Source organism: Perca fluviatilis, chromosome 20 (genome assembly GCF_010015445.1).
Source record: "Perca fluviatilis chromosome 20, GENO_Pfluv_1.0, whole genome shotgun sequence".
NCBI lineage: Eukaryota > Metazoa > Chordata > Actinopteri > Perciformes > Percidae > Perca > Perca fluviatilis.
This window is the reverse complement of record NC_053131.1, coordinates 33,500,948-33,520,231: the sequence shown is the minus strand read 5'-3', so window position 1 is coordinate 33,520,231 and position 19,284 is coordinate 33,500,948. Positions and strand designations below refer to the sequence as shown.

Genomic DNA, 19,284 nt, shown 5'->3' with positions numbered 1-19,284 from the left:
TGTGTGTCTCTGTGTGTGTGTCTAAGTGTGTGTCTCTGTGTGTGTGTGTGTGTGTCCCTGTGTGTGTCTATGTGTGTGTGTCTCTGTGTGTGTGTGTGTGCCCCTGTGTGTGTCTATGTGTGTGTGTCTGTGTGTGTGTGTGTGTGTGTGTGTGTGTGTGTCCTGTGTGTGTGTCTCTGTGTGTGTGTGTGTGTCCCTGTGTGTGTCTCTGTGTGTGTGTGTGTCCCTGTGTGTGTCTATGTGTGTGTCTCTGTGTGTGTGTGTCTATGTGTGTGTGTCTCTGTGTGTGTGTGTGTGTCTGTGTGTGTGTGTGTGTGTGTGTGTCTCTGTGTGTGTGTGTGTCTCTGTGTGTGTCTCTGTGAGTAAAAACTAAAACCTGTAATGGTGTGTGTGTGTCTATGTCTGTGTGTGTATGTCTATGTCTGTGTGTGTGTGTATGTCTGTGTGTGTGTGTGTGTGTGTCTCTGTGTGTGTGTGTGTCCCTGTGTGTGTGTGTCTGTGTGTGTGTGTCCCTGTGTGTGTCTGTGTGTGTGTGTCTCTGTGTGTGTGTGTGTTGTCCCTGTGTGTGTCTGTGTGTGTGTGTGTGTCTATGTGTGTGTCTCTGTGTGTGTGTGTGTGTCTATGTGTGTGTGTGTGTGTGTGTGTGTGTGTGTCTGTGTGTGTGTGTGTGTCTATGTGTGTGTGTCTCTGTGTGTGTGTGTGTGTGTGTGTCTATGTGTCTTGGAAAAGACGCAAAATTCTGACCCAGAAAAACTAAAAAGGGTACGTGGTCAACGGGGAGACAACACAAAGGTTAAGCCCAAAACTATCTGTACACCTCAGAAGGTTTTGAGTTTTTTTGGGGGGGTTTAGTGATGATGTCAGTGTAATTCCTCCTGGTATCTGTTATCGCTGTGAGTCACGGTCCTGCCTGATAATCAGCTTCTAACTGCAGTCTATAAACAGCCATCCATCATCGGTTTCACCCTCTACAGCTGATCTCAGCCTCCATGCTCCCACACTAATGTTTATCAAGCAGTACATCACAACCTTTCTGGTGTGAGGTACCCCTCAGCCCTGTCAGATGAACTGGCGTGACCCCCTTCATCAATTAACATTTAAGTATAGTATCATGTGCTCTAGCTTTTCCAACGTTTTAGACCCAGATATGGAGATGATAACGGTTGAAAACGATGTGAAAAGAGAGGCAAAACTACCACAAAGAGACACAAACCGACTACAAAAAGACACCAAATGACCACAGAGACCCAAAACGACCCCAAAGGAAACACAAATGACCAAAAAGAGACACAACACGACTATAAAGAGACGCAAAAACCCACAAAGAGACACAAAATGTATCGGGAAATTGCATTTTTTTTAGATTGAAAAACATCACATATTCTTGAGGAAGGACGGCTAAACCGAACACCTAAAGTCTTCCTCAAATTCCTCAACATTAAGGCCGGTTTGCTCAGCAATCGTACGACTATTAGCCTTCTACGCTGCTAGCTAACATTACTACTTGAAGTCAAGCTGAATGTTTAAATCCATTTATGTTAGTTTAAGCTATTTCAACTTTAAGCTACTTAAAGCGTAACTCTGGCCAAAATGCAAACTAGTGTCTTTTTGTGAATGTACCCGAGTCAAACTTTCGTTTAAAAGCATATTTAGGACGGAAGCGCCACTTTTAAGATTGACCGTATTTTCGTTTTTCGGTCAAATGGCCTTTTGAATGGGAGTGCTAGGGGCACTTTAATGCTAGCCTCAAAATAGCTGTTTTTAAAACACTGAGAAGGCTCCACACAACATGAGACTTTGCTCCAAGTATCACCAGGAGCTCTACACCTTAACTACACCTGTGACCAATAGATATACTATAACCAGGAGCTCTACACCTTAACTACACCTGTGACCAATAGATATATTATAACCAGGAGCTCTACACCTTAACTACACCTGTGACCAATAGATATACTATCACCAGGAGCTCTACACCTTAACTACACCTGTGACCAATAGATATACTATAACCAGGAGCTCTACACCTTAACTACACCTGTGACCAATAGATATATACTATCACCAGGAGCTCTACACCTTAACTACACCTGTAACGTAATATATATACTATACCAGGAGCTCTACACCTTAACTACACCAGTGACCAAATAGATATACTACTATACCAGGAGCTCTACACCTTAACTACACCTGTGCCAATAGATATACTATAACCAGGAGCTCTACACCTTAACTACACCTGTGACCAATAGATATACTTATAACCAGGACTCTACACCTTAACTACACCTGTGACCAATAGATATACTATAACCAGGAGCTCTACACCTTAACTACACCTGTGACCAATATATATACTATAACCAGGAGCTCTACACCTTAACTACACCTGTGACCAATAGATATACTATAACCAGGAGCTCTACACCTTAACTACACCTGTGACCAATAGATAATACTATAACCAGGAGCTCTACACCTTAACTACACCTGTGACCAATAGATATATACTATAACCAGGAGCTCTACACCTTAACTACACCAGTGACCAATAGATATATACTATAACCAGGAGCTCTACACCTTAACTACACCTGTGACCAATAGTATATACTATCACCAGGAGCTCTACACCTTAACTACACCAGTGACCAATAGATATATACTATCACCAGGAGCTCTACACCTTAACTACACCTGTGACCAATAGATATACTATAACCAGGAGCTCTACACCTTAACTACACCTGTGACCAATAGATATACTATAACCAGGAGCTCTACACCTTAACTACACCTGTGACCAATAGATATACTGTAACCAGGAGCTCTACACCTTACCCATACACCTGTGACCAATAGATATACTATAACCAGGAGCTCTACACCTTAACTACACCGGTGACCAATAGATATACTATAACCAGGAGCTCTACACCTTAACTACACCTGTGACCAATAGATATATACTATAACCAGGAGCTCTACACCTTAACTACACCTGTGACCAATAGATATACTATAACCAGGAGCTCTACACCTTAACTACACCTGTGACCAATAGATATATACTATAACCAGGAGCTCTACACCTTAACTACACCTGTGACCAATAGATATATACTATCACCAGGAGCTCTACACCTTAACTACACCTGTGACCAATAGATACGGTGAATCTTAAAAGTGGCGCTTCCGTCCGAAATATGCTTTTAAACGAAAGTTTGACTCGGGTACATTCACAAAAAGACACTAGGTTGCATTTTGGCCAGAGTTACGCTTTAACTATCTTACCTATTGTTCTTCACCTTAGGATTGCCCAGCCCCTCCCTTCAGAAAAGACACAAGCAGACACAAACAGTATTCATTTTGGGAACAGGGCCTAGTGAAAAGGGAGAAAGGCAGCCTTTTCACTCCCTTTTCACAGTTAGGATAGCCGATTGGTCAGGGGGATAGGACCTGTACACATCGGGTTACGTTACCTTGCGTTGCATGGACGCCTGGCCAACAGTTCTGATTGGTTGGTGTGGCCATATAGGATTCGTAAATTCGCCTCCGTCTCTGGCAGCTTTGACAGATTCCAGGCAGTTCACGTCACGTTAGTTCTGGATTTCGTGTTTGTTTTTCTTTGGATAAGAGATATAACTGGATGCCAGCTGCTGCTGATGCTCATTCTCAGGATTCCTCTGGGATTTCTGCAGGATGGCAGCAGGAAGAGAAAAATGCATTTCCTCTGTAATATTTCTGGAGGGTTTGTAATACCGTGAGGACAGTTGGGAATATGTTTTGGACTAAATAACACGTATATATATATATATAACACAAAAACCTTTGGACTTAACCCTCATGTTGTCTTTGGGTCAAATTTTACCTGTTTTCAAAGTTGTTTTTTTTATATATCCGAAATAAAGGAAGTCAAAATAAGGGTAAAAAATAGACAAAAACATATTTTTTCTTTTGATTGATTGATTTATTAGACAGTAACAGAAATAAATGCATAACAAAAATGCCAACACAGTGACATTTATCAGAACTGTCGAGGATAACACAAGAAAGTTACAAACTTATTTCCATTGTGGTCCTCGTTGTAGTCTGACAAAGATGTCCAGGCAAGCTACAGATGACTAAAAGGTACCTTTTGTACACTCAACCACATCCAAATACAAAATAAATACAAATATATACACTGTAATAATAAATATTCTTTTAAGACTACATAAAAGATTGAATCTAATTAGCATTTAACAACCATTCACCACATGCTCGATTAAAACAACAATCTGACTGGCTTAACTTAATAGTTTGTTTCATTCCATTGCGGCCATGTACAAAAAAGTATTTTGCCCAAAACAGGTCTTAAATCTACACGGAACTATGTCTGTGGCACTACCTCTCGTTGAGTAGCTATGAGAATTTCTAATAAGCTTAAAAAAAATCTTTAAAATACCTTGGCTCATTCTTATACAAAATCTTTCTTGTTAATCTTAGTTTCAACTGTCTCACCCTGTTTTCAACTGTCAGCCATTTTAATTTCTTAAGTTCAGAAGAGCCAATATTTTCCTCCTAGAAAAGCCTCCAGTGTCGTTTGTTTTGCTCTTCTTTCAATGAAGGAATACTTTCTAATTCAGATGAAACTTGCTGATTGGATAAACCATCTGTCTATCACCACCTATAGTTGGTGATAGACACTTCTCGTTGGTGCCACACCTAAACCCGCCTCAAAACTCAAAGCTGATTGGTCGGTCGTTTGGCGATCGGCTCCAAATTGTCTCTTATCTCAAGATGTCAGACTGATCTGAGAGTGGAGAACCGGAGCTCGCCAGATCAGGACGCTCTCACCAGGCTACTGAAGGACAACGCAAGAGTTAAAATGTTTTCAGAAACACATTTCGGTGAACTATTTTAGTACAATATGAGATCGTATTCTGAACGAGGTGCCATGACAGTCTGGCTTTGAATTTCCGGAGCAGCCAGACCCCATGTGACGCGTTCGTCCAATCAGCTGCCAGTTTTCATTTTTGGGCGACTAGATTAGCGCCGCCTGCTGCTATGGAGACTTCGTTCTCTATTACTATTACGTTCTGAGGCACTTTTTTGTAACCTGACTCCACCAGATGGATCGCTTCACATTTGCTCGTCATATCCATCTGGGAATTTACCGTTGGAGAACTTTTGGGATGGGCGAAAACCCTGGTTAGCTGATTGGATAAACCATCTGTCTATCACCACCTATAGTTGGTGATAGACAGGCCAAATCAACCAATCAGATCAACGAAGCGTATGAAAATACAACCACGAGCCAGGCTACCCCTGCTGCTGCTGCAGGCAGAGCATAGCTCGTTAGCTCAGCAAGCTAGCAACATGTCGGTAAAGGAGATTTGCCGTTTGTGTAACGAGAATTTAGGAATAAAAGGCCTCATTTCAGGTTCCCGGTCCATATCCCAAAAGAAGGATCCAAGAGGAAAAAGCATTAGCGAGTGGCTAACAGAATTAGGGCTACCGCTGTCTGGAAATACTGGTTAGCTGATTGGATAAACCATCTGTCTATCACCACCTAAACCCTCCTCAAAACCAACGCTGATTGGTCGATCGTTTGGCGATCGCCTCCAAATTTTCTCTATCTCAAGATGCCAGACTGATCTGCGAGTGGAGAACTGGAGCTCACCAGATCAGGACTCTCTCACCAGGCTAGCCTTTTTTGACCAACTCGGGGAGACTGATCAGCCCGACCGGCTTTTCTGCCGACAGTCGGCTGTCTGCTCGGTGTGTCTGGGCCTTTAAACTACCGTGTCTTGTACTTTCTGTAACCCTAAAACACTTAAGAGTATAAAATTAGGAGCGACGGTCCTCTTATTGGTAGGAATGTGTCCTCTTGACTTGAGCTGTAAGATGTTACGTGACCTGCAGATAACCAGGATGTCCTGACGCAGTTATGTAACACACTTCAGGGCGAAGAAGCTCGACTCTCGGGATGATTTTACGGGAAATTAGCCCTTAGACTTTGAACTTCCTGTCAGCCGCAGAGCTGTAAACATGTCTCCTTACAGCTTAGAAACACTCTCACACTGCAGTAAACAACATACAGGGGAAGGAACTATTTTAATCCTTTACTTAACAAGGAAACAGCCGAAAAAAAACTTGAAAAAGAGACAAAGAGGTCAAAAGCCGACATATGTCGGGACAGAAACGTCGGGAAAAAATTTAAAAAAAATCTTGAAAAAGGTGACAAAAACGTCAATTCTTTTTGAAAAAAACTTGACAAAATGTCAAAAAGCGACAAATGTCGGAAAAAGCACCAAAGAACTACAAAAGAAATGACAAAAACTTCCAAAAAAAATTGTGAAAAACATTGAAAAGGAACAAAAACTTTGAAAAAAAGCCCAGTTTTGATTATTTGGGATTTTGTAATTTTCAATGCTCTCTCTTACTTGTAATAGAATATTTCTACAGTGTGGTAAAAGTACTTTTACTGAAGTAAAGGATCTGAATACTTCTTCCAGTGCTGCAGACACCATTTAAATAAACAATACTTGTAGTGTGTATAGCTGCATATTTTCACATTTAGATGGGTGAATTAAGGCTTATAAATACTGTTACCTAAGTTACTTTTTAAGTATAAGTAGCTTCATGTAGTAAAAGTACAGTACTCATTCTGCTGTAAAGTACTTTGTGTTGAAGTTTATCCTACACTGGTTGTGCTTTCCTGAACTTAAAATTTTCCCTAAAATTAGCTGATTCCAGGCTTTAAAATGGGAACAGTTCTTGTTTTTATTAGAGATTCACAGATTACAAATTTCTAGGCTGATTCAGATTTTTCTTTGAGTTAGGCCACCCGATTTAGCCGATTTCATTTTTTCTAACCACTTTACAGCACACACAAATATAAATTTTCTATCTTTTCTTTAATAGAAGATGTTTTAAACAGATAATGGATCACTATAAAATAGAACTATATAAATGACTCCTGGTGTGGGACATCCACACACATCTAAAGTGCAACGTTAGAACCATTTCCTTCTTTTCACATCCAATATCCACCTAAAAAAATGTGATATATTTAGCAAACTAAACTTCTGTATGAAAACAGGTAGTAGCCGAATCCAGTGTTATTAAACTAGACATGATGACCAAGAGCAGACTCCCATGTCGCCCTGCACTGCGCATGCTCATATGACGGTTCTCCCAAGGTCCTGAGCGGTAATAATGGATATAGCTAATGGTTGTAATTCACCATGTGTTCTATTAATACATCCATGGTATTATCTTATGATACACCCGAGGGATGTATGGATGTACAGTACAGGCCAAAAGTTTGGACACACCTTCTCATTCAATGCGTTTCCTTTTTATTTTCATGACTATTTACATTGTAGATTCTCACTGAAGGCATCAAAACTATGAATGAACACATATGGAATTATGTACTTAACAACAAAGTGTGAAATAACTGAAAACATGTCTTATATTTTAGATTCTTCAAAGTAGCCACCCTTTTGCTTTTGGTAACTCTGCAAACCCTTGGTGTTCTCTCAATGAGCTTCATGAGGTAGTCACCTGAAATGGTTTTACCTTCACAGGTGTGCTTTGTCAGGAGTTCATTAGTGGAAGTTTTTCCCTTATTAATAAAAACAAAGGGTGGCTACTTTGAAGAATCTAAAATATAAGACATGTTTTCAGTTATTTCACACTTTTTTGTTAAGTACATAATTCCATATGTGTTCATTCATAGTTTTGATGCCTTCAGTGAGAATCTACAATGTAAATAGTCATGAAAATAAAAAGGAAACTCATTGAATGAGAAGGTGTGTCCTAACTTTTGGCCTGTACTGTACATGTGTATGCTGTATAGCCTGTAACGTGGATGTAACTTCATTAGCGTTTCCCAAACTGCCCAGGCTATCGGCTAGTAGCTAACATCAGCGGTAGATAGCATGGGTGTATTAAGAACGGCATGATATTAAACCTTCTTAATTATTAAATCTTTGCTTTTAGAATTTAGTTTTTGGTCTTTTGGAAAACATTCACATCCAGAGGGAAAAGATGGCTTAGTTTCATATCAAACTGAGACAAATGAACAGTGTGTGTTTGTTTAATGTGTGTGATATATTAGCCACCTATAGCAGAGTTTAGTCTTACGGGTCTCTACGTCCTGCAGGAGAAAGTGGAGCTGACTGACGTTTACACGGAGCTGAAGACCGGAGTGGTTCTGATTCGTCTGCTGGAGCTCATCTCCAAAGAGACTCTGCCTCCGCCCAGCCGCCGCAAACTCAGAGTCCACTGTCTGGAGAACAACAGCAACGCCATCAGCTTCCTCAAAACCAAGGTAGCTCACCTGTCTGTCAGTCAGAGTCCTTAAAACCAAGGTAGCTCGCCTGTCTGTCAGTCAGAGTCCTTAAAACCAAGGTAGCTCACCTGTCTGTCAGTCAGAGTCCTTAAAACCAAGGTAGCTCACCTGTCTGTCAGTCAGAGTCCTTAAAACCAAGGTAGCTCGCCTGTCTGTCAGTCAGAGTCCTTAAAACCAAGGTAGCTCGCCTGTCTGTCAGTCAGAGTCCTTAAAACCAAGGTAGCTCACCTGTCTGTCAGTCAGAGTCCTTAAAACCAAGGTAGCTCACCTGTCTGTCATTTATATTTATAACCAAGGTAGCTCACCTGTCTGTCATTCATTTAGAGTCCTTAAAACCAAGGTAGCCCACCTGTCTGTCAGTCAGAGTCCTTAAAACCAAGGTAGCTCACCTGTCTGTCAGTCAGAGTCCTTAAAACCAAGGTAGCTCGCCTGTCTGTCAGTCAGAGTCCTTAAAACCAAGGTAGCTCACCTGTCTGTCAGTCAGAGTCCTTAAAACCAAGGTAGCTCGCCTGTCTGTCAGTCAGAGTCCTTAAAACCAAGGTAGCTCGCCTGTCTGTCAGTCAGAGTCCTTAAAACCAAGGTAGCTCACCTGTCTGTCAGTCAGAGTCCTTAAAACCAAGGTAGCTCACCTGTCTGTCAGTCAGAGTCCTTAAAACAAAGGTAGCTCACCTGTCTGTCATTTATATTTATAACCAAGGTAGCTCACCTGTCTGTCATTCATTTAGAGTCCTTAAAACCAAGGTAGCTCACCTGTCTGTCAGTCAGAGTCCTTAAAACCAAGGTAGCTCACCTGTCTGTCAGTCAGAGTCCTTAAAACCAAGGTAGCTCACCTGTCTGTCAGTCAGAGTCCTTAAAACCAAGGTAGCTCACCTGTCTGTCATTTATATTTATAACCAAGGTAGCTCACCTGTCTGTCATTCATTTAGAGTCCTTAAAACCAAGGTAGCTCACCTGTCTGTCATTCAGAGTCCTTAAAACCAAGGTAGCTCACCTGTCTGTCAGTCAGAGTCCTTAAAACCAAGGTAGCTCACCTGTCTGTCAGTCAGAGTCCTTAAAACCAAGGTAGCTCACCTGTCTGTCATTTATATTTATAACCAAGGTAGCTCACCTGTCTGTCATTCATTTAGAGTCCTTAAAACCAAGGTAGCTCACCTGTCTGTCATTCAGAGTCCTTAAAACCAAGGTAGCTCACCTGTCTGTCAGTCAGAGTCCTTAAAACCAAGGTAGCTCACCTGTCTGTCAGTCAGAGTCCTTAAAACCAAGGTAGCTCACCTGTCTGTCATTCATATTTAAAACCAAGGTAGCTCACCTGTCTGTCATTCATTTAGAGTCCTTAAAACCAAGGTAGCTCACCTGTCTGTCATTCAGACTCCTTAAAACCATGGTCAGGATGCTGTTTTGAAACCATTAAAAAAAATGTTTTTCAAATGCTATGAAATTGAATAAAACACAAGTAATCAATTAATTTTACCTGCGAACAATGTTGTATCTAATCCAAGATTAGGTGCATGCATGCATCTGTGTTATTTTGGGCAACTTAGTTGAAAGAAACCCATATTTCTGATATAAAAAAACATTGAAAATGGGTCAAATTTGACCCGAGGGAAACACAAGGGTTAAATATGAACACACGACAGACTCAAAGCCAGCTGAGAAACAGCGTGTTACAGAGTTGGCATACACAGCCTAGTTCCTCCATGGGTCACATCTGTATTTAATGGGCTGCATTTAGCGCCATCTAGTGTTGATGTCCATGCTTTACATCTCTTATCTGCTGCCCTCAAGAAGAGGACTCTCAAGTTCAAAATTATATTGATTAGACCAGGGGCATCAAACTCAGTTTCCCAGAGGGCCACACTGGAGAATGAGACTCACATCCAGGGCCAGACATGTAGAGTTTATTGACATGCTTTCATTTAAGATAAAAATTCAATTATTTTGACTTTTATTGCATATATACTGTAGTCTTCTCACTTACATTTTGGGCCTCATAAAGCCCCAAAAAAGTTTGGCAAAAAAGTTCCTCAGCCAGCGACAAATACATTGGAAAAAGCACCAAAAAAAGTTGGAAAAAGGCTGAAAAAACCATCAAAGTTGTCTGAAAAACTGACAAAAACATCGTAAAAACCGCCAAAAACTTCAGAAAAAGTCGCTATATATTTAGTAAAGCATCAAAAACGTTAAAAGCATTGAAAAAAGTGCATGAACTGCTGAAAACGGTGTCAAAAATGCAAATGTGAAAAAAAAGCACCATACATTTTGGAAAAAGCGACAAAAACTAGGTGGGCCTAAATTTATTGTGAACCCAAATTGAAATGCGGGCCGGATCAAAACCAGCGAGGGGCCGGATTTGGCCCTCGGGCCTCGAGTTTGACACATGGACAGTTATTCCAATTTTAACTCTTGCAGCACGGACTGGCCTCCATATCGGACTGAGGAATATTCGTAGTAACTGCATTTAATGTTCCGATAAATCCAAAACGATGAAAATGTTGTGGCCACATTATTTTTAAGTTGTTCTAAAACATATACAGTAAATTCACTGAAGATTAAATGGTTTAAACATGCTTTTCTGTTTGCTGTGTGTGTGTGTGGTGTGTGTGTGTGTGTGTGTGTGTGTGTGTGTGTGTGTGTGTGTATGTCTGTGTGTGTGTGTGTGTGTGTGTGTGTGTGTGTGTGTGTGTGTGTGTGTGTGTGTGTGTGTGTGTGTGTGTGTGTGTGTGTATGTCTGTGTGTATGTGTCTGTGTGTGTGTGTGTGTGTCTGTGTGTGTATGTCTATGTCTGTGTGTGTGTGTGTGTGTGTGTGTGTGTGTGTGTGTGTGTGTAGTGTCTGTGTAGTGTCTGTGTGTGTGTGTGTGTCTGTGTGTATGCTGTCTGTGTGTGTGTGTATTGTGTGTGTATTTGTTGTGTTCTGTGTGTATGTGTCTGTGTGTGTGTGTGTGTGTCTGTGTGTGTATGTCTATGTCTGTGTGTGTGTGTCTGTGTGTGTATGTCTATGTCTGTGTGTGTGTGTGTGTGTGTGTGTGTGTGTGTGTGTGTGTGTCTGTCTGTCTGTCTCAGCTCCATAAACTGTTACATGAACCAATCACTGTCCTTCCTGTCAGATTCGAGTGGATCTGATTGGTCCAGAGAATGTGGTGGACGGGGACCGTACGCTGATCCTGGGTCTGCTGTGGATCATCATCCTCAGGTTCCAGATCGGACCCATCAGCCTGGACGAGGTAGGGAATCGAACCCGCAACCTTCAGCCTGACTGATAATCCAATATCATGTCGTCTGTTCTTGTTTCTGCTCATCTTTTCCTTGTCTTGTCTCCTTGTTTTCCTCTCTCCTCTCCTCTCCTCTCCTCTCCTCTCCTCTCCTCTCCTCTCCTCTCCTCTCCTCTCCTCTCTTGTTTCCTCCTCTCCTCTCCTCTCTTGTTTCCTCTCTCCTCTCCTCTCCTCTCCTCTCCTCTCTTGTTTCCTCCTCTCCTCTCCTCTCTTGTTTCCTCCTCTCCTCTCCTCTCCGTTTCCGGTGAGTGTGAGCGTGAGTGGTGGTGGCGGAGGTGCGAGTGGCGCGGAGTTTCAAACTGTTTCTGTCCCTGTTTTTCGGATTTGACTGTGTCTTCAATCTGTCTTTTTGGTGCATGATCAGGTAAGTTTCTTAGACTTCTTGTGGAGTGTCTGCTGAGGAATCGGGGTTTCGGTCGAGTGTCTTTTTTTCGGGAGGAATGGCGTCCTTTGAGACGCCACCTCCGAGTCTCCGGCAGGGCGTGAGGATAGCCCCCCCCCCCCGGAGAGTAATGTTACTGTGGAGGAGGTGCTGTTGGCGGTTGGTGAACAGACCACCTGTCTTTAGCATCCAGAATGAACAAAGCAGTGGTGGTGTTTCTGAAGGATGAGCAGCTGGTGCATCAGCTGATTGAGAGCGGTGTGTTTATCAGGGACAGCTTTGTGCAGGTTTCTCCTTTATCGGTTCCCTCCACGCGGATCACCGTATCTGGTGTTCCTCCGTTCATATCCGACGAGTTGTTGGGGAATGAACTTCAGAGGTTTGGAAAGTTTGCAAGTGGATTTAAAACGGTGACTTTAGGATGTAAAGATCCCAAACTGCGCCATGTGCAGTCTCTGAGGCAGCAGGTGTTCATGTTCCTGGACTCGCCCACACAGATGCTAGAGGTGTCCTTCAGAGTGAAGCATGGTCACGGCTCTTATATGGTGTATGCAAGCTCTGGACAGTTGAAATGTTTTGAGTGTGGAGAGGTGGGACACAAGCGCTTTGCATGTCCACACAGACGGCAGGCGCCGACTGATGGCGAGGCTGCGGCGCCAGAAACCCCGGCCGCGGATAAAGCCGCGGAGGGGGCTGGCGGGCCGGGGTCGGATGATGTTGCGCCCGGGGACGGGTCCGATGTAGCTGGAGCAGCTGATGCTGGGGGCGTGGCGGCAGATCGCGGCGTTGCAGATGCAGCCGCCGGCGATGCTGTTGAGGAAGGTGATGAAGGTGATGAAGGTGAGGAAGATGATGAAGGTGATGAAGGTGAGGAAGGTGATGTGGAGAAGCAGAGCCAGTCTGAGCAGCAGCAGGTTCCAGTGCCAGTAGAGAGTAATTCTGAGTGTGTAGGTGCTAAAGCGCAGTCACAGTCAGGGAGTACTGAGGAAGTAGCTTCCACAAGTATCACCAGAGATCCCATTGGGATCACCTCTGCTGGACAGGGTGGAGGCCTGTTCACCAGTCAGGCATCATGTGCTAGTGAAGACATGGAGTATGATTCAGAGTCTGATACTGGGTCTATTGGAGAAATTAATCTGAGCACAGATCTGTATTCATTAGAGGAAATAGATCGTTTTCTGAATGAAACTTTTAAAAGATCTGTGAAAGTGACTGATTGTTTCAAAGACACAGAAAAGTTTATCAGGTCTGTTGCTGTGCTGAAGAGACTAATTGGTTTTGACCTGTTGGATAAAAAGAAACGCTATCGCCTCAAAAAGCACATTACGACTTTAAGAAAGGAAACAGGAAGTAGCCTAGAACCTCAAAAAGAATAAGAACTTCCAATGATCATGACACTTAAACTTTATTCCTCTTTATATTGTTCTCTGCTTGTCTCTACTTGTCTGTTTCTTTTTTCTGACTTTTCTATGAGGAGCCTAAAAATAGGATCTCTTAATATCAATGGTGGGAGAGACAGGCAGAAGAGGGCTTTAATTTCTGAGGTTTCTAGTCAGAAAAGGATTGATGTGCTGTTTTTGCAGGAAACACATTCTGATCCAGCAGTAGAGACAGATTGGGGTTTATGGTGGGAGGGTCCCTATGCTCTTAGCCATGGTACTAATGTTAGCGCAGGGGTTGCTGTCCTGTTTAAGGCAGCAGCGAATGCAACCATCATATCCTCCACCGAAGTGGTAAAGGGACGCCTGCTGGTGGTCAGGGCAGAGATAGAGAGCTCTGTGTTTTGGTTTGTTAATATATACGCCCCTAATAAGGGAGCAGAAAGAGTGATATTTTTCTCTCAGTTAAAAAATGAATTAAATAAGTACCGTCAGGATCAGCTGATTGTTGGTGGCGATTTTAACTGTACTCCTGATTTCACGGTGGACAGGATAGGCGAGGAACCTCACCCACATTCAGCTCAGAGTCTGAACAGCACCATTAACCAGCTGGATTTGGTAGACACATGGAGGGTGAAACATCCACAGTCCCGACAATACACTTGGGTGAGGGTGATTAATAATAGGGTGAGTGCAGCCAGACTCGACAGGATTTATATTTCACTAAACCTTAGCTCTAGACTGGTCCACAGTAGAATAACCCCTGTTGGCTTCACGGATCATCACTTTGTTTTTATAGATTTGATTGTCTCGCCAGGTGAGAGGACTAAGTCCTACTGGCATTTTAATAACAAACTTTTACAAGACAGCAAGTTCTGTGTAACTTTTGAGCATTTTTGGAAGTGCTGGAAAAATAAAAAAGCAGATTTTAAGTCTTTGACGCAGTGGTGGGACGTTGGCAAGGCCCAAGTTCGGGTTTTTTGTCAACAGTACACCTCCCATTCCACTGCTAAGATTAATGCAGAGGTCATGAAACTTGAAGCCAGCATCAGCAGTATTGAGGAGGTTTTAAATAGGGACTCTGACCCTTCTTTAGGGCAGGTGTTGAAAAAGAAAAAACTGGAATTGAGCTCTTTTCTGAATGAGAGAGTGAAGGGAGCCCTTATCAGGTGTCGTTTCCTCCAGTTAAAGGACATGGATGCCCCAAGCTCCTTCTTTTTTAATCTGGAAAGATCTGTGGCTCAGAGGAAGCAAATGACTTGCCTTCAGCTTCCAGGAGGTAGAGTAACTACCAGTCCGGGGGAGATGAGGAGCCATGCGATGGTGTTCTATGCTGACCTCTTTGGGGCCCAACAGTGCAGCATGCAGAGTCGTGAGGAGCTGCTGGAGGGTCTTCCTCAGCTCAGTCTGGACGAGAAAGCTGCTTTGGACTGCGAGCTAACTCTGGAGGAGCTGAAAGCTGCAGCCAACCAGATGGCTACAGGAAAGGCCCCGGGGATACATGGTCTCTCCACAGATTTTTATAAACACTTCTGGAATACCATTGGACCAGACCTTCATGAGGTTTTTATTGAGGGGATTACAACAGGTTTTCTTCCTGTTTCTTGTCGAGCAAGAGTGTTGTCATTGCTGCCCAAAAAAGGTGATCTGGCGTTACTTAAGAACTGGCCCAGTTTCCCTCCTCTGTACGGATTATAAGGTACTTTCCAGAGCATTATCAAACCCGGTTGAAGGTTGTCCTGGAACTAATTATACACTCGGACCAAACCTATTGTGTTCCAGATAGATCAATCATGGACAATATTTTCTGTGTTCGGACCTTCTCGATGTGTGTAAAGTGTATGATCTTGATGTGGGTATTGTCTCTTTGGACCAGGAAAAAGCTTTTCGATAAGGTGGATCACTCTTATTTGTTTTCTGCACTTAAAGCTTTTGGTTTTGGTGATGGGTTTCTGTCTTGGGTTGGTTTGTTGTACAATGGTGCACAGTGTTTGGGTGAGCGGGGGGCTGGGCTGAGTCGGCCCGTTCCTGTGCAGAGGGGGATAAGACAGGGTTGCCCTATTTCGGGACAGCTATATACCTTAGCAATCGAACCTCTACTGTGCAGGGTGAGGGCTTGACTTAGTGGTCTTCTCCTGCCTGGGTCCCTGAGCGTTGAGCGTCCCCTTGTTGTTTCAGCCTATGCAGATGATGTCAATATTTTTGTCTGCAGCCAGAAAGATGTTCAGTGTTTACAGGATGCTCTATCCCTGTATGAGAGGGCCACATCTGCACGGGTGAACTGGGCTAAGAGTGAGGCCTTGTTAGTAGGGCAGTGGAGAGGTAAAGCCGTGCCCAGTCTGCCAGGGGGACTTGAGTGGGGGAAGGAAGGGTTGAAGGTTTTGGGAGTGTTTTTGGGATCTGAGGGTTTTGTTAAAAAGAACTGGGAGGGAGTGAAGGAGAAGGTGTGCGCTCGGTTGTCTAGATGGACATGGTTGCTACCCCAGCTGTCGAATAGGGGAAGAGTTCTGGTTGCCAATAATTTGGTTGCCTCGACCCTTTGGCATAAGCTTATTGCCATCGTGCCACCAAGAGGCCTGATGGAGGACGTTCAGAGAACCATCGTGGATTTCTTCTGGTCGGGGCGACACTGGGTTCGGGCATCAGTTTTATATTTGCCTGTAGCTGAAGGGGGGCAGGGGCTGGTGGATATTCACTCAAGAATTGCCTCCTTTAGACTTCAGACTGCTCAAAAACTATTGTACAAGTGTGGCCCCAGCTGGTTGGACACAGCCCGACTGCTGCTGAGGAGAGCTGGGCGTCTGGGATACGATAAGCAGCTTTTCCTCTTACGAACTGAGGATGTGGACCTTAATGGGTTGACATCGTTCTACAACTCTACGCTGCAGGCGTGGCAGGTACTCAATATTCCGGGATGTAAAGGAAACTCCAGGAATGTGGCTTTTTAGAAGAACCGTTGTTTTTCAACAACTTCCTGGGGACTCGAACATTGCAGTCAGCCAGCCTGAGGGCCAGTCTCAGAGAGGCTGGCTGTACTAAATTGGGTCACCTGATGAAGATGACTGCAATTCTGCTGATGTGCTAAGAGTGAGAGCGATCACCCTGGGATCGACAGGTGAAAGAAGCCAGGTTGCCTGGGACCCTCAGCTAATCCCAGAGAATCGGTCACTCAGCAGTGGAGTGGGATGAGTACAGTTTCCTCTCTGACCATCACCCCATCTGTGGGGAATGGCAGGAGGAGGCAGGCCAGCTACCGTCTTCTCAACCCCTCAATTGGGTGCTCTGCTGCAGGGAAGATATATTATACCTGCATAAAGGTTCTGAACATACGGTTTTATTGACAGGAGTCAAGGGCTTTTTGTCCTGAGGTTTCCGGCTGCCATGCTCTGCGGCTGCTGCTGCTGGAGCGGGCAGTCACCCTCCAATGGAGGATTGTGCATGTTGCCATAGCTACCTAACAGATACAGAGCGCACCCCGGAAGGGAGGGATGTATTTTTGTCAATGGTGGTGGAAACACCAGCACATCTGTGTGTCCCAGTCCCCGGCCAAGGTGATCTGTTGCCCCCAGCGGTCTGTGGCCTTGGAGAGGTTTTCTTGGACTCTGCCTTGGTCCAAAATACACAAAAGCACAAAAAGGACAGTTCACATTTTATTAAATTTTTGTTTGTTAATGCAAGTGTATTCACACACATCTGGCTTACGAAGCAGAAACCGGACCTAGGGAGCTTTCTTTTTTTTTTTTTTTTTCACAGCATTACAGTTATTATACCTGCATAAAGAATCTGAACATAATGCGTTTTGGCTGAGCCGAAGGAGTCAGGTGGACAGAGTTTTTTGGTCCGGAGGTTTCCCGAAGGCAGTTGGCGTTCCCTGTACAAGTTGCCCGTTGAAAAGCGGGCAGCCGACCTCCAAAGGAGGATTGTGCATGGGGCTATAGCTACGAACAGATACAGAGCGCCATCGATCCCGCCGAACTAGAGGAGGGATGTATTTTTGTCATGAGGGGGAAACACTAGCACATTTGTTTGTACAATGTCCCTCAGTTGGCAGATCTTGTTGGGTGTTCTTAAAAAGGTGGGTTCAGGGTTTTGGAGGAGGTTTTTTTTCTTTTGACTTGAATTCATTTTTGGTCCAAAATACACAAAGCACAAAAAGAAGTTCACATTTTATTAAATTTTTTGTTTGCAACGGCAAAATTGGCCATCTGGCTTACAAGCAGAAACCGGACTCAGGGAGCTGGAAGGTGTGGAGCCAGTACCGGTGCTGGAAGGACTGGTCCAGGCCGGTTGAGGGTGGAACATGCTTACTACAAGATGATGGACAATCTGCTGTTTTTAGTGGTTTGTGGGCTGTGAGGGTATTGTTATGCTCTGTGGGGAGGGAGGGCGAGTTGGTGGTTAGTTTTTGATTGGAAAAAGCACAAAGTTTGTATTGATAGTATTTTGTTTGTTTTAGTTTTTCGGTTTCTTTCTTTTGTTTGTGTCTGTTGATTTCTGTGACTGTGAATCTTATCTGGAAATGGTCCAATAAAGGGACTTTAAAACCAAAACCTCCTCTCCTTCTTCCTTCTCTCCCTCTGCTTCTCTCCTCTCTCCTCCTCTCCCCCTCTCTCCCTGTCTCCTCTCCGCTCTCCCACTCTCCTCATCCTCTCTCTCTCTGCCCTCCTCTCCTCTCTCCCTCTCCTCCTCTATTCCTCTCCTCCTCTCTCTCTCTCTCCCTCTCTCTCCTCCTCTACCTCTCCTCCTCTCTCCATCTCCTCCTCCTCTCTCCCTTGCCTCCCTCTCTCCTCCTCTCTCTCTCTCCCTTTCTCCCTCTCTCCTCTCTCAGTCCTCCTACAGTCTCTGTCCCCTTCTTCTCATCATCATCTCCCTCTCCTCCTCCTGTATTCCTCTCGTACTCTCCCACTCTCCTCATCCTCTCTCTCTCCTCCTCCTACACCTCTCCTCCTCTCCCCTCTCCCTCTCTCCCTCCTCTCCCCCTCTCCCTGTCTCCCTCTCCTCCTCTCTCCATCTCTCCCCCTCTCCTCCTCCTCTCTCCCCCTTGCCTCCCTCCTCCTCCTCCCTCTCTCTCCTCCCTCTCCTCCCTCATCCCTCCCTCCTCTCTCTCTCCTCCTACAGTCTCTCTCCCCTCTTCCTCTCATCATCATCTCCCTCTCCCTTTCCTCCTGTATTCCACCTCCTGCTCTCCCCCTCCTCATCCTCTCTCTCTCTCACACCTCCTCTCTCCCTTTCATCCCTCTTCCTCTCTTCCTCTCTCTCTCTCTCTCCTCCTCTCTCCTCATCTACCTGTCCTCCCTCTCATCTCTCCCTCTCTCCCCTCTCCTCCCTCTCTCCCTTGCCTCCCTCTCCTCCTCTCTCTCTCTCCTTTCTCCCTCTCCCTCCTCCTCAGTCCTCCCACAGTCTCTCTCCCCTCTTCTCCTCATCATCATCCTCTCCTCCTCTCTCCCCTCTCCCTCTGCCTCTCTCCTCTCCTCTCCTCTCTCCTCTCCTTTCCCGTTTCGGTGAGGTGAGTGAGAGTGGGGGCAGAGGTGCGGATGTTGAGGTTCAAATTGTTTCTGTCCCCTTTTTTTCTTTTTATATTGTTCTCTGCTTGTCTCAACTTGTCTGTTTCTTTTTCTGACTTTTCTATGAGGAGCCTAAAATAGGATCTCTTTAATATCAATGGTGGGAGAGACCGGCAGAAGAGGGCTTTTTAATTTCTGAGGTTTCTAGTCAGAAAAGGATTGATGTGCTGTTTTGCAGGAAACACATTCTGATCCAGCAGTAGAGACAGATTGGGGTTTATGGTGGGAGGGTCCCTATGCTCTTAGCCATGGTACTAATGTTAGGCGCAGGGGTTGCTGTCCTGTTTAAGGCAGCAGCGAATGCAACCATCATATCCTCCAACCGAAGTGGTAAAGGGGAGC

The 19,284-nt window shown here is 44.4% G+C and overlaps 1 protein-coding gene across 1 annotated transcript in view; it reads left to right on the top strand.

Moving 5' to 3' along the window:
- LOC120549249 (spectrin beta chain, non-erythrocytic 5-like) overlaps window positions 1–11,624 on the top strand; it is a 16,145-nt gene extending 4,521 nt beyond the window's left edge. The window contains exons 3-4 of the mRNA XM_039785993.1: window positions 8,159–8,326; window positions 11,453–11,624. Coding sequence (XP_039641927.1) covers window positions 8,159–8,326; window positions 11,453–11,605 — 321 coding nt within the window. The 3' untranslated portion in view covers window positions 11,606–11,624. The remainder of the gene's footprint in view (window positions 1–8,158; window positions 8,327–11,452) is intronic.
- Window positions 11,625–19,284: the final 7,660 nt, after the last annotated feature.